The sequence below is a fragment of the Mirounga leonina genome, unplaced genomic scaffold (genome assembly GCF_011800145.1).
Source record: "Mirounga leonina isolate KUSES-001 unplaced genomic scaffold, KU_Mleo_1.0 Mir_126, whole genome shotgun sequence".
Taxonomy (NCBI): domain Eukaryota; kingdom Metazoa; phylum Chordata; class Mammalia; order Carnivora; family Phocidae; genus Mirounga; species Mirounga leonina.
Window position 1 is genome coordinate 25,514,024 of NW_023270314.1, and position 14,209 is coordinate 25,528,232.

The 14,209-nt window shown below is 54.6% G+C and overlaps 1 protein-coding gene across 2 annotated transcripts; it reads left to right on the forward strand.

The window, feature by feature from the left end:
• Positions 1-6,538: 6,538 nt before the first annotated feature.
• Positions 6,539-14,209, forward strand: KRT85 (keratin 85). 2 transcript variants are annotated; one of them, XM_035002025.1, is made up of 9 exons: positions 6,539-7,050; positions 9,226-9,434; positions 10,000-10,060; positions 10,201-10,296; positions 10,934-11,098; positions 11,359-11,484; positions 11,874-12,094; positions 12,832-12,863; positions 13,259-14,209. In XM_035002025.1, the coding sequence occupies exons 1-9, from the start codon at positions 6,631-6,633 to the stop codon at positions 13,450-13,452; spliced, it is 1,524 nt and encodes a 507-aa protein (XP_034857916.1). In that variant the 5' UTR covers positions 6,539-6,630; the 3' UTR covers positions 13,453-14,209. The 2 variants fall into 2 exon arrangements, with proteins under 2 accessions (XP_034857916.1, XP_034857917.1); XM_035002026.1 differs by having other exon boundaries at positions 6,631-7,050; positions 12,832-12,867; positions 13,266-13,452.

Genomic DNA, 14,209 nt, shown 5'->3' on the forward strand with positions numbered 1-14,209 from the left:
ATTTTTATTTCACACTGAGCCCCATAAATTGTGTAACCAGTCCTACCCGAACGGCTGTAGGTCTACTAAAGGAATTGAATGTGTAGTTTTAAATCTCACAACAACAGCAAAAAAAAAAAAAAAAAAGTCAGGCCCGGAGCGCCTGGGTGGCTCAGTCATTAAGCGTCTGTCTTCGGCTCAGGTCATGATCCCAGGGTCCTGGGATTGAGCCCCACGTCGGGCTCCCTGCTCAGTGGGGAACCTGCTTCTCCCTCTGCCTGCTACTCCCCCTGCTTGTGCTCTCTCTCTCTCTTTGTCAAATAATAAATAAATCTTCAAAATAAATAAATAACATGCTTTACATATCATTTACAGTAGCACCCCAAAAATGAAATGCTTTGGTGTAAGCCTTCACAAAGTATGGGAAGGATCCAGGAGCTGAAAACCACAAACAACAATGAAAGAAATCAAAGAAGACCAACAGATAGAGAAGACTCTCTTCCGGAACTGGAAGATTCTATATTGTTAAGAGGTCGATGGTCCCCCCGGAGACCCACCGCCAGCAACGACACGGGGTTCAAACCCATGGGCTTCAGTGTGGGCAGAGCCCCATCAGATCCCAGGCCCTAAACTTACTAGCCGTGCGACCGGAGGTCATCAGTCATAGGCAGTGATGTTTCATGCTTTAGCTCACTTGTTTCTCTCAATGACCGTATGTGGTAGGTACTTTTATTATTCCCCTTTAAACCTCCTTTATTATTACTTGACAGATGACAAAACCAAGGCCCAGAGAGGCTGAGTGGTGGAAGCAGCGGCATCCGGACTCCAGAACCCATGCTGGTCACCCCCGTGTTCTTGTGTCTCTTCATCTCAATAAGCCTCTTGCCTGTCAAGTGGGAAAATCATCCCTACTTCAAGGAGTCGCTGTGGAGATGACACACAGGGACACAACTGAGGTGCTCAGCACCCAGCCCGGGGCACAGTTGGGGGCATAGCAAATGTCTGCTATTGTTTTGGTCATGGTCGCCGCCGTGGTTCTCGTTTTATGGCTAAGGGAGAGTAGCTGTGTTGGGCAGCTCAGCCCGTCCAGTAGCAAACATGGGTGGATGCTGAAGTGTCAGCAGACTGTTTCTGGCATCTTCCTCCAGAGTCCCGAGCTCTGAGCCACAGACAGGTAGGCAGGCAGGCAGCTCCTCGCGTCTGGGGCTCTTGCACCCTGGGCTCGGCCTCCCCCTGCCAGCGGTGGGGATCTGCTGCCCTCTGCTGGCCGCCAACTTCCCAGGAGGCCCTACACGGGATTTTCAAAATACTCGGACTGATGAGAGTCTTTTAAAACAATTTTTTTTCCTCCAAAATTGTGCTTAGGACACAAACACTGTAACAACGAATAGCAACTTTGAAAGAGAAACCCTCTGTCTCACCAGGCCCAACACAGCCCTGCTTCCACCGTTCTGGGTTTCCATCGGGCTTTGGTCCCACAGGTGCTCAGCAAATCCCCACCCTCACACAGGAAAAAGCTGCGGTGGGCCCTGAGTCCCCAGGGCTCTAAACTGGGTGTTCTCCTCGGGGCCTGGGCCAGGTCTTCCCACAAGTTGCCATTTTCTGCCAACATCAAATATCGAAACTGTCCAAGATTTCCATTCACTTACACATGCAGTCACAAACAAATATTTACTAAGCACTTCCTATATTCTTCCTATATCTTCCTATATTCCCAGTGCTGTCCTAAGTGCTTGGGAACCATCAATGAACAAGACAGACAGAATCCCTGCCCCCATGGAGTTTCGTTTCCTTTTGGTTTGGTTCGATGGGGAAAAGAGGAAAGACTGACAATAATCAATAAAGAAATAAGTAAGTCAATTATAGAGTGTGTTAGAAGGTGTTAAGTGCTATGGAGAAAAAAAGAAAAAGATCAGAGCAAGATAGACCTGTTGAAGAATGCCCTGGGAATGGGAGGCCAGATTGCCATTTTAAAAAGAAGATTCAGGGAGCCTATTTGAAGGTGAGAAAAGATCCATAGGCAGCAATGGAGCCAGCCTCGTGGCCGAGGGAAGAGCATTCTAGCAAAAGGGACAGCCAGTGCAAAGGCCCTGAGCTAGGAGTGTGGCAGGTGTGTCCGAAGTGCAGTGGGAGGCCAGTTTAGATAGCTGTTTTCCTCCTGAGATTCAGGGAAACAGTCCTAGTGCTAAAAAAGACAGGAAGAAAAAGCTTCCAAACAAATACTAAGGTACAATTCTGAAATTGGAGGCCCTGTATTAACTGATCGACTGCTCGGACCCAGAGCGGCCACAGACGACAGCAAAGCCACCAGGGGAAGCTGCCTGCAGGAAGGTGCGTGGGTAGGTTCAGGGAGAAACCATAGAGCCTCTTGCAGGTGCTGGTGGGGAAGCCCGTGAGAGGAGAGGTGGGTGGGCCAGGGAGCAGCTTGGCTGGCTGAAGGGGGGCCCTGCCCTAGATGCACTGGGGGACAGCCCAGTGGCTCACCCAGCTCCTCCCTGTTGCTCAGACCTCACTCCTCTCACATAGGGTCATGACTAATGCCCAAGTTTTATGAAAGCCAAAGAAAGTGTCACAGGGCTAGGAGACCCTTAAAGAGCTGTGTCCCAGCACCAGGAGATGGTGTAGATTCAAAAACTAAGAAGTGTGGAGAAGATCAGCAGAGATGATGGGCACTGCCCAACTTGAATGAGCTGGGTTTGGGCAACCCCTGAGGCCCTGCTCAGGACGGGGCTTGTCCATGCAGAGTCCATCAGGGTTGATTCTGGAGAAGCAGCCAGCCAGGAAGGATAGAGAGACAGTGCACGAGAGCCCAGACAGATACAAATACAAAACTGCAAGAGCTGGCAGCTGTAAGGGCAGACAGGGAAGGATGGGAAGGGGGTGAGCGCTCCTTTATCTCTGGACAAATCCAGAAAGCCTTCCTAGAAACAGGGGGATTTTAAGCAGAGTAGAGAGATCAGAAGGGAAGGGAGATAGTGAGCCCTGGGCTGGGGGAAGAGCAGCTGTGCCCCAGCAAGCGTCCCAGAGGTAGCACGTAGGGAGAGGATGGCCCATCTGTGGGGAGGTGTGTGGGTGATAGGTCTCTGGGGAAACCCCAGGAGATGGCAACCAGGACTGGGGCAGAGTCAGATGGAGCCGTGGCAGTTGCCTGGGTCTCCAGGGTGGGGTAAAGATTCTCTCTCACTCTGGGGGCTCAGTGGGTTAAGCGTCTGACTCTTGATTTCATCTCTGGTCATGGTCTTGGAGTCATGAGATTGAGGCCCATATAGGGCTCCACGTTGAGCACAGAGTCTGCTTGGGATTCTCTCTCTCCCTCTCCCTCTGCCCCTCCTCCTGCTTGCTCACTCTCTCTCAAATAAATAAATAAATCTTAAAAAAAAGAATCTCACTTAATTAGCTCTTGAAGGCTTCCTGGATGAAGTGCCCTCTTGGGAGCATTGTACATCATCACAAGAGGGACGTGGGTTCTTAAGCGCCTATTCCCAACACTGGGTGTGGCCTTCAGAAGATATGGGGGCAGGAGGGGACAGGACCAAAGAGGGTGATGGATGACAGCACCCGAGATAAGAGGGTGTGGAAGGAGGTAATTGGAGTTACCTGGGAAGTCCCAGAAAGGGTATTTTATGAGTTGCTTGAGCAGCTGACACAAAGGAGGAGAAATCACAGCTTCCCTCTGACTAGTTCACAAAGCCTTCCTGGAGGAGGTGGCCAGCCATTCAGGAACATTCCAGGCAAAGGTGTGCCCAGAGAGGAGGCTTGGGCGTAGGGAGAGAGGTGCAGGGAACCTATAGGGCAGAGAGGCAGTAAATGAGGAGGAGGCCGGTGAAGGGAGGTCAGCCTCCCATCCGAGAGTTGGTCCCATGAGCAGAGGTGGTGGGTAATGAGTAGAGCCAGGCATGGGGCTATGGGGTCTCTGTCCCTTTCTTGGGTAGAACTAGACAACAAAGGCCCAGGTCCCATGTGTCTACACAGACCCTCCAGAGCAGCTGTGTCAGACTGGCCTGGTCTGTAAGTCTCTCACTTGCCCTGCACAACCTGGGAACAACCTCCTGATGACTTAGCCTCCCTCTCCAGCCCAGCCCCTCCGATCCAAAGCACCATGCGGACAGGCTTCCTGAGCAGTTGCTACCTGGGCTCAGCTGCCATCTGCAGCGATGCAAACTTCACCCAGCGCCCATGAGCACACCCCCGTGCCAGGCTGGGGGCCTCACTCCCGCCCACTCAAGCCCTTGTTCCCCCAGGTCTCCTGAGTCCCCCAGCATCATCTTCCCCACCCTCAGTGCCCAAGCCCAAGACCAATTCAAGGTAAAGGTTTGGGAGGGGTGTGTGTGTATGTGTGTGTGTGTTGGAAGCATGGGGAACTGACTCAGGAGCCTCTCTCTGGGACAAAGCCTCCACTCCCTCCTGCCCCCAAGAAGAGGCAGAAACAGATCTACCTCCATCCTTTTCAACAAGCTGAAGGAGAGCAGAGGCTGATGGGAGCTGAGAAGAGGAGGTGTGTGGGCTTTCCCAGCTGGCTGAGCAGAGGGCCCACCCATCTTCTACCTCCCATGCTCACCCGTTCCCCTCCCCCTGCCATGTTCAAAGGGCCCAAATCCTTTTTGGTCCCCCGCATGCCAGCACCAGGTCCACACAACAGGCAGTCAGGAGCTCACCGTCCAAGGCACCAGGCCAACAGGGCCCCCTCTAAGGAGTGGGTGCTGGGAAACCAGCCCCTGCACTCCCTAGCCTTCTCTCTCCACCCCCAGACTCCACCCCAAATTTTTATACTAGTGAAATCAGGTTAAAGGAAACATTAAAAGCAGCCTTGAAAGGGTAAAGAAGTTATAAATGTGCAGAGGATGGGAAGACCAGGGTGGGGCAGGGAGTACACCCACTCCCTGCTGGGTGAGAGGTGCAGGGCGTGGTAGAGGTGTTTCTGACAGGAAGCAAGAATCCCTTTCCTTTATACAGAGTGTTCTGGTCCCCAAAGCGCACGCTTGTGTATTATCCACATAATCCTCCCAACAACCCTGGAAGGTAAGGATGAATTCCACACAAGCATACGAAAGTTCAGAGAGGTAAGAGCGTCCCCAGAGCCACATAGCCAGGAAGCATCCAAGCGGGCCCTTGAACCAGGTCCTCCGACTTCGATTCCACTGCCCAGCCTGGCTGTGATCTGAAGATCCTTCAGGGCCAGCTGGTGAGGCCTCCTGCTCCTCCCTGCCAGCTGCCCAAAGTCTCTCTGCCCGCCTTGGAAGAACACGTGTGGAGTGTGGAGATAGAAACCAATCAGCCTGGCTCTTGGTGAAGAGCTGCAGGGGGCCCAGCCATAGAGATGAGGGCAGAACCAGGGCAGAACATCAGGCCGCAGCCCCACAGCACTAGTGCTTGATTCTGGGAGGCTCCCCAAAGGGGTTGTCACCCTCAGAGGCCGCTCATCTGCTCTTCTTCCCTTCTCGAAGTTCCTAACACCTCGGGTGCCTGGTTAGCCTCCCTGGGGGAAGAGACCACATCCCCCAGCTTTGTGCTCAGTGACCATTAAAAGAACAGCAATCATTATCCTAATAAGTGGCTCCAGGATACATGGGGAAGCAGGGACGTTACGAAGAGCCAGGCTCCCAGAGCCCCCGGGAGCCAGAAATCATAGCATCCTCAGACAAGAAAAAGCCACTTTCCTGCCCCCGTCTCTAAATGTTCCTCAAGGGGTGGCGGTTTGGGGGCTGGTGAATAGGATGCGCTCCTCCTCTGGTTGGTGATCTTGGAAGGAAGAGAGACAAACAGAACCTGTTTCTTCTTAAAAAGCCAGGGAAAATGCCCAGGGCAAGTTCACAACAGCCAGGTTATCCCAGGATTGGGTTCTTCCACCCCTGCAGCCCAGTGGGAGAAAGTGGCTAAAGGGGAGGCTCCCCATTACCCACAAGTAGCCATTATTGTGGCCACTGAGAGTTGAGTGGTTTGCAATTTTGCTGGGTGAGAAATGGAAGCTCTGAAACAGAGCCTCTGGACTAGAATCCAGAAGGTTCTAAGAGCCCATGTGCCCTCTGTCCTGCAGGAAGCATGGTCAAAATGTTCCCACAGACCTGAACCACCTTCCAGGCCATGGTGCCTGGGTGGGTTTGGACTTGCCCGATCCATCAGCCCCTGAAACACAATGACTTACTTGAGAGTATATTCTGTATGGAGCCGGGAGGTCAGAGGTAATGTGCTCTCAGGGTCTCGCCCAACCTGGGACCCTAGACCTTCCCGCTTGAGACAGCAACCCAGCCTCTACCCCAACCCCAGCCAGCTCAGACTGTTGTGGAGTTCAAATCCCTCTCCGGGTGTGGGTTGGGGACATCCTTACAGGGAGACTGCGAGAAAATTAATTGCTTAATGTATGTAAACGAGCTTTGAAGATGAAAAGTGCAAACACAGTGTCCCTAATAACATCTTCAATACTTTTGCGGAGGCCCTAAGTCGCCGCTGAGCTCACCTTTAAGACGAGTCTTGGGGGAGTTGCTGGCAAACTCCCCAAGCCAATAAACAACATGAAATGGCTTTTCACTCCTTTAATGCAGCCAACCCCAGCTCTCCCCAGCAATAAAAGGACCAGGGAGGATCAGAGAGGCCAGAGGATCCTAAGCAGCGCCCTGACTCCCGCCGCACTCAGCCTCTGCTCAGACCCGCACGATGTCCTGCCACTCCTACCGGATCAGCTCAGGATGTGGGGTCACCAGGACCTTCAGCTCCTGCTCGGCTGTGGCCCCCAAAACTGGCACCCGCTGCTGCATCAGCGCCGCCCCCTACCGAGGGGTGTCCTGCTACCGGGGGCTGACCGGCTTCGGCAGCCGGAGCCTCTCCAACCTGGGCTCCTGCGGGCCCCGCATGGCCGTGGGCGGCTTCCGCGCCGGCTCCTGCGGCCGCAGCTTCGGCTACCGCTCCGGCGGCGTGTGCGGGCCCAGCCCGCCCTGCATCACCAGCGTGTCGGTCAACGAGAGCCTCCTCACGCCCCTCAACCTGGAGATCGACCCCAACGCGCAGTGCGTGAAGCACGAGGAGAAGGAGCAGATCAAGGGCCTGAACAACAGGTTCGCTGCCTTCATCGACAAGGTCAGTGAGGCCCAGGATGGTCCAGAGAAGGCCCCTGCTGGCCCTCCCCTCGGGAAGGTTCCGGTGTGTTGGGGAGACAGCACGGAGCCAGGTTTGAGACAGCAGAGGGAGAGAAACAGAGGATCAGTTTCCATCTTTGAATTCCAGCCAAGTGCACAGAGGGCCCCGTGTGGTCCAGAAATGGAGTCTGTTGGTCTAAAGGGTGTATGTGCTTCAGGAGACAAGACAACACAGGAATATCAGAGGTGCCCCCTGGAAAACTGGATTGGGCACTGCGAGCTATGAGAGTGGGAGATAATGGGGAGAGTAAAAGGCACGAGGCTCCGAGCCAGGCAGCTTGGGGAAGTGGGCGGGCTCGGCTCAGAGCCACGTTGCCTCCCTATCTTTGCTCTGCCCTGGGCAGCAGGAGACCTTGGGCATGTCACTTGTCTGGAGAACAGAACCTGCCTCGTATGCATGTTGCGAGCATGGATGGATTCATGCTTGAAAAATGCTGCACACAATAAATGCTCAATGAACGTTGGCTGTCAGCATGATTCTCCCAGGACAATAGTGTGACGGGAGGTGTGACAGTAAACCAACCAGGACTAGCACAACCACCTTCGTGGATGGAGGGCTGGGAATGGGGAAGAGGGGCAGCCAGGCTGGGGGAAGGAAGCCCATGGATGCAGAGTGTGGAGATCCCCAGTGCCCTCCCTGTGTGTCCACGAGGCCTCACCCTGGCAGAATAGATAGGACTGGGCTCTGGATTTGGGGTCAGGAGTTTTGTTACCATCTTCTCTTTAGTGAGCTTGGTTCATCCTCAAAATGACCCGATGAGGGAGACATTAGTATTTCCATTTTTTTACTATCAAATGGAAGCTGAGTTTAGATGAGCTGCTTAGACATACTGTGGTGGACAGATGAAGGGTACTCAGGGGACATCAGACCCCGACTCTTACGGACTATTTGTGTGACAATGAGCCAGTCATCTCAGTTATCCCATCTGTACTATGAGGGGAATGATACTGCCCCCCACCCGGAGGGCTGTGAGAACTGAATGGGAATGATACATAAGCAGAGACAGATGGATAGAGGTAGAGATACACAGCTGACCCTTGAACAACATGGGTTGGAGATGAGCAAATCCATATCTACAAGGATTTTTTTTTATAAATATAGTACTATAAATGTATTTTCTCTTCCTTATGATTTTCTTATTAACATATTTTCTCTAGCTTACTTTGTTGTACAAATACAGTATTTAATACATAGAACATACAAAATATATGTTACTCTACTGTTTAGGTTATCAGTGAGGCTTCTGGTCAACAATAGGCTATTAGCAGTTAAGTTTTTGGGGAGTCCAAAGTTATAAGCCAATTTTCAACTGCATGGGGTAGGGGTGGGGGTGGGGGGAAGCATCAGTGCCCCTCACCCCCGCGTTGTTCAAGAGTCAGCTGTAGAAATAGATAGATGTGTATGTATCTTAGCATGGGCCCTCGTACCACACAGTAAGGTTTCAGTAAGTGTCCCATGGATTAATAAATGAGGAACTGGGGGCGCCTGGGTGGCTCAGTTGGTTAAGCGACTGCCTTCAGCTCCGGTCATGATCCTGGAGTCCTGGGATCGAGTCCCACATCGGGCTCCCTGCTCAGCGAGGAGCCTGCTTCTCCCTCTGATCCTCCCCCCTCTCATGCTCTCTCTCTGTCTCATTCTCTCTCTCAAATAAATAAATAAAATCTTTAAGAAAATAAATAAATAAATAAATGAGGAACTGCTAATTATAGTCACAAATTAGTTGAGCATTGACCATGTGTCAGGGATGTTCTAAGCATCTTCCATGTATTAACTTGTTCAATCTTTACAACTCTAAGGGAGGCACTATTTTCATCTCTGGTTTAGAAATGAGAAGACCAAGCACCCAAAGGTTAGACAACTTGCCCGCTCCGAGTGGCAGAACTGGACTTGAACCAGACCTCTGGCCTCAAGCTCGGGGCACTTCCCCCCACAGCCACCCTGCCTCCTGGGGGGTTGGGAGCAAGGCCCCTCACATCACAGACACTCAGGCCCATGCTCGGCCCTCGGCGGGCCCTGGCTGCTCAGTGAGCATCCAGGGGGGAGAGGGCTCTGGAGGACCAGGCACCTCCAGGGATCTCCCCACCCCCGAGTCTCATCCTTACACCCTGAACGCAGGTGCGCTTCCTGGAGCAGCAGAACAAGCTGCTGGAGACCAAGTGGCAGTTCTACCAGAACCAACGCTGCTGTGAGAGCAACCTGGAGCCCTTGTTCAATGGCTACATCGAGACGCTGAGGCGGGAGGCCGAGTGCGTGGAGGCCGACAGCGGGAGGCTGGCCTCGGAGCTCAACCACGTGCAGGAGGTGCTGGAGGGCTACAAGAAGAAGTGAGTGCGGCCGGACTGGGGGCACACAGGGAGCGTGGGAAGGCTCCACCCTCAACCATCTTGAAGCAGTTGAAGATTCCTGCCTGTCCAGGAGCAGGGGCTGCCTGGAACCCAAGGGGTTGTCTAGGGCCGGGCCTAAGTGTCTTAGATTCTTTGGCTCCACTCTCTCCCTTGGAGCCTGGGTGGGTCTTAGAACTGCTTTCATGGGGAATGAGGAGAGAAAACCCAGTAGAGTTCTATAGCTCTCTGTGGTCCTACCCATCTCAGCTCACTTTATGATGCTTGCTCTGTGTTCTTGCTGCCCAGGGCACCCGTTCTCTTTGGATCTGGGATGCACAGACGAATTTAGGTTTGGGGAATGGAGTGTGCATTCCCACTGGGGTGGCCTAAGCAAGGCGGGACAAGTGTTAGCCCAAGAATAGCGCACAAACTAGACCATGGAGAGGATAAGTTAACAATCGCAGGGACTCCATCCCTTTGGACCCCTGGGAGATCTGGCCCAGAAGCTGGGATGGTGTCCAAGCTCCCACCCCTCAGCCACGACTCCTCTCTCCCCCCAACCCAGGTATGAAGAGGAGGTAGCTCTGAGAGCCACGGCAGAGAACGAGTTCGTGGTTCTGAAGAAGGTGAGGGGGCTGCTCATGGGGCAGGAAGGGAGGGGCACCCATCCGGACAAACTCCAGTGGGGACACAATCACCACGCTGACCGCAGAGGCCTCCCCCCCCCACACACACACACATGCCCTCCTCTTCCCTCCACCGCCAGGACGTGGACTGCGCCTACCTGCGGAAATCTGACCTGGAGGCCAATGTGGAGGCACTGGTGGAGGAGTCCAGCTTCCTGAAGCGCCTCTATGACGAGGTGAGGAGGCCTCTGCCGACCAGCCAGGGCAGGGAGAGGGGAGGCGGGAGGACCTGAGCAAGAGGGGAGGGAGGGTGCTGTGTGTACATGTTTGCCCCGTTTGTGCGATGGAAGCATGAGAGAACATGCACACACCTGCAGGAGCACCATGTGGCACGACTATGACAGACACACGTAGGTTTGTGCCCAGGGAGAGCCTGGAGTGCGTGTCTGAGGACTGTGGAGCGTGGGTGTGGTTGTCCACGTCTGTGAGGGCCTGTGTGTCTTGCAGTGTGTGCGTGTGCTGGTTTGGGGCGTGTCAGTCTGTACCTGCGTATGAGAGTGTGTATCTGAGGGTGCGGGTCAGGGTGAGTCTCTGGTTGGGGGGGTCCTCAATTAATGGACAAATCACTAGCCTCAGCATTCAAACCCCAGCTCCCTGGCTAGGTGACTTGGAGAAAACCCAGCGTGGCTTTCAGTCTTCCCATCTGTTCAGTCAGGGGCCCCTTCTGGCTTTCTTGTTTTATGATGTACCTGTGTGTGAGCGAAGAGGGAACGGGAGCAGGTGAGCAGGGGTCATGTAACATGATGACCAGCGCCCCCTCCAGGGTGCCCAGACCAGGCGCCAGACCCAAATGCATTGGCTATTGGCCCCCAGGAGCTCCAGGTCCTCCACGCCCACATCTCAGACACCTCAGTCATCGTCAAGATGGACAACAGCCGGGACCTGAACATGGACTGCGTTGTGGCCGAGATCAAGGCTCAGTACGACGACATCGCCAGCCGCAGCCGGGCTGAGGCCGAGTCCTGGTACCGCAGCAAGGTGAGGGGCAGAGGACACCTGCCTCCTTAACATGGCAGTGGGAGGGAAGCCAGGTATATATTTAAGAAGGCCTCTTTTGTCTGGGGATTTTGATCATTAGGATGGTAAGAGGACAGACATCTCTCAGTTTGGGTGGTAGAGCAGGGCTGCTATTTATAGTTGCACAGGCTGAGCTCTGTACAACCTACCAATCATCTGTGGTGTCCGAATGGGTGGGAAACTGCAATCTGAGCCTCAGGAGCATCTCTGCTTCCCCCCAGTGTGAGGAGATGAAGGCCACGGTGATCCGGCATGGGGACACCCTGCGCCGCACCAAGGAGGAAATCAACGAGCTCAACCGCATGATCCAGAGGCTGACCGCTGAGATTGAGAATGCCAAGTGTCAGGTAGGGTAGAAGGAGGGGTTTGAATGCCCAGCTCAGGCAGACTGCAGCACCAGGGACTTTGCTCGCAAGAGGGCAAAGGCCTGACCCCAGTCAGGCTTCACAGTGTGCCTGTGGGGAAGCAGGGACCCAACCAAATCACACAGCCCTCGAAGTGGGATGTACCGTATCACCGATGTCAACCTTGGCCACCCTGCAGCAACCACCAAGGAGAGATGGTGAACGCCCCCATCTCCTCCCTCATATTCAAGGTCTCGTTAAATACCTGGTCCTACATAGTTGACCTAGCTTCTCTCTGGAGCCCCCTCTCGCTGGCCCAGCTCCATGAGCTCAGGTGAGCCAAGCTGTGCCTTCTCCTTCTCATCCTTGCTCTCACATCCCCTTACTCATAGCGGGCGAAGCTGGAGGCTGCTGTGGCCGAAGCTGAGCAGCAGGGCGAGGCGGCCCTGACTGATGCCCGCTGCAAGCTGGCGGAGCTGGAGGCCGCCCTGCAGAAGGCCAAGCAGGACATGGCCTGCCTGCTCAAGGAGTACCAGGAGGTGATGAACTCCAAGCTGGGCCTGGACATCGAGATCGCCACCTACAGGCGGCTGCTGGAGGGCGAGGAGCACAGGTGGGGCTAAGGAGCATCTCCCCAGGTTTAGGAGGCCCTGGTCCCCTGGGAGTGTGTTTCCCTGAGCCCAAGTGTGAGCTACATCTCTAAGCACCGCTAGTACAGGTTAAGCTTCAGTAATAGTCATAATTTATCAAAAACTTATGTGTTTGGCCTGAGCTGAGTACTCACTGTTAATCCTCACAATCCAATGAGGTAGGTCTCATTTTTCACGTCCAAACATGAGGAAATAGGGCTCAGCGTGCAGTGACTTTCTCGTGGCCTCAGTTAATAGGTGGAAGAGGCACAACGTGTGCCCCAGCGATGTGCTTCTCGAAGGCACTTTCTTCCGGTAGCTCCCTCGGGGCGGCCTGGCCTGCCACGCTGGCTCGTGCCCGGTAAGGACGGTGCGCTCCGTATGCGCTGGTTCCTCCCCGGCCCCTCCACACACAGAGCGGCACATTGCTGACTCTCCTTTCCCTCCGCCCGACCGGTGCTACCCAGGGAGCGGGGCCACTCAGATTGGCCGGAGCTCAGCAGCACGCCACGCTGCTTAAAATCAGGAGGCTTTCTCTCCGTGGTCAGAGAACGGTTAGAGAGAGAAGGTGATCGTGTAACACAGACCTCGGGGCGCCCCCCCACCTGCATCTCGGGGCGAGGAGCTCTACATGGAAGGGCCCTCTCTGTCCCTAAGCAACCACCTGCTTCAAGGAATCCGGCTCCCTGTTCAGAGCTAACGGAGCTTTCTTTCCCCACAGGCTGTGTGAAGGTGTGGGCTCCGTGAATGTCTGTAAGTGTCTGCTTAAACAATACCCCCCCAAAATAGCTTTGTTGATGGGCAAAGCTAAACCCAGAATGCTTCCCATCGGGAGGGGGCCTTTCCTCCTCCCCTGGCTCTTCACTGGGGAGCACTGATGGGGTTAGGGACCGCGGTGGCAATGAGAACTGCATGCCAAGGAAATAGGGCCCTGATTTGCCCCTCTGGGAGGAGGGGTCCTCACTTCCTTCCTATCCCAGTCGCCTAGAGGTCTGAGATGCTGGGAGGAACGGAGCCTGAGTTCTTAACCACTAAACCCCTTTCCGGAGGAGGAAGCTCCTGCTAGGGGAAAGCCCCTTGGGGCCTATCACAAGGTTGGGGAGATCAGGGCAGGCCACCCACCCTGTGTCCCCTCTCTCCACCTGTAGGTGTCAGCAGCTCCCGCGGCGGAGTCGCCTGCGGGGGCCTCACGTGCAGCACCACCCCGGGGCGCCAGATTGCCTCTGGCCCCGTGGCCACAGGAGGCAGCATCACGGTGATGGCCCCGGACTCCTATGGCCCCTGCCAGCTCCGCTCATCCAGCTTCAGCTGCGGGAGCAGCCGGTCTGTCCGCTTCGCCTAGAGTCCCCAGAGCACGGAAGGGTGTGTGAATGGAAATCGTGTGCTTGCTTCTGGAATCTTCCACGTGTTCCTACAGAGGGAAAGACCCTCGGCCGCGCTCTCGCACCTTCTCATTCTAGGGAGTTGTTTCCTGGTTCTCCTGCGGGCTTCAGTTAGAGAGGCATTCCCAGCCCTCCCCCTAACTCCGGTTTGACTCCAAGAGACCCGTGGCCAGTTCGTATCATTCTCCAAGCTCTCTGGGACACTACCGGTCACCCAGGGTGGCTGGACATCACGGGAGCTTGGCCTTCCCCAAGACAAGGAGTGAGCCTGATTCCCAGCCAGGTCTCCCACAGGCTGAGAGTCTGAGAGGAAGTCCTCCCTCTCTCCTGGCTGGGAGTTCTCCAGGAAGCACTGGCCCCAGGGTTATTCTTGTTTGTGTTTTGCTTGTCTCTCTGATTGACTGCCTTCTTTGGGTTAACCTGTCCCAGCCAAATTCCTCATGTGACCTCCCAGTTGAGGGGCCCATTATAGGGGGGAATCCTTTTGACTTGGGACAGGTCTTGCTATTCATTGCACCTTTATACATTTCAAAGGAAACTCCAAGGTTGCTCTAGACCTCCCCCTGCGGGTGCAGGAGGGGTGTGTCCAATGCGAGCCGGTGGGATGGAGAAGGTTAGGCCGCTTCCTGAGTCTCCCTCTTGTTATGACTGTCTGTGGGTGCCTTGACTTCTGGCTTGTCTCAGTCTGTGTTTCAATAAATGCTGCTTCGATGCAAG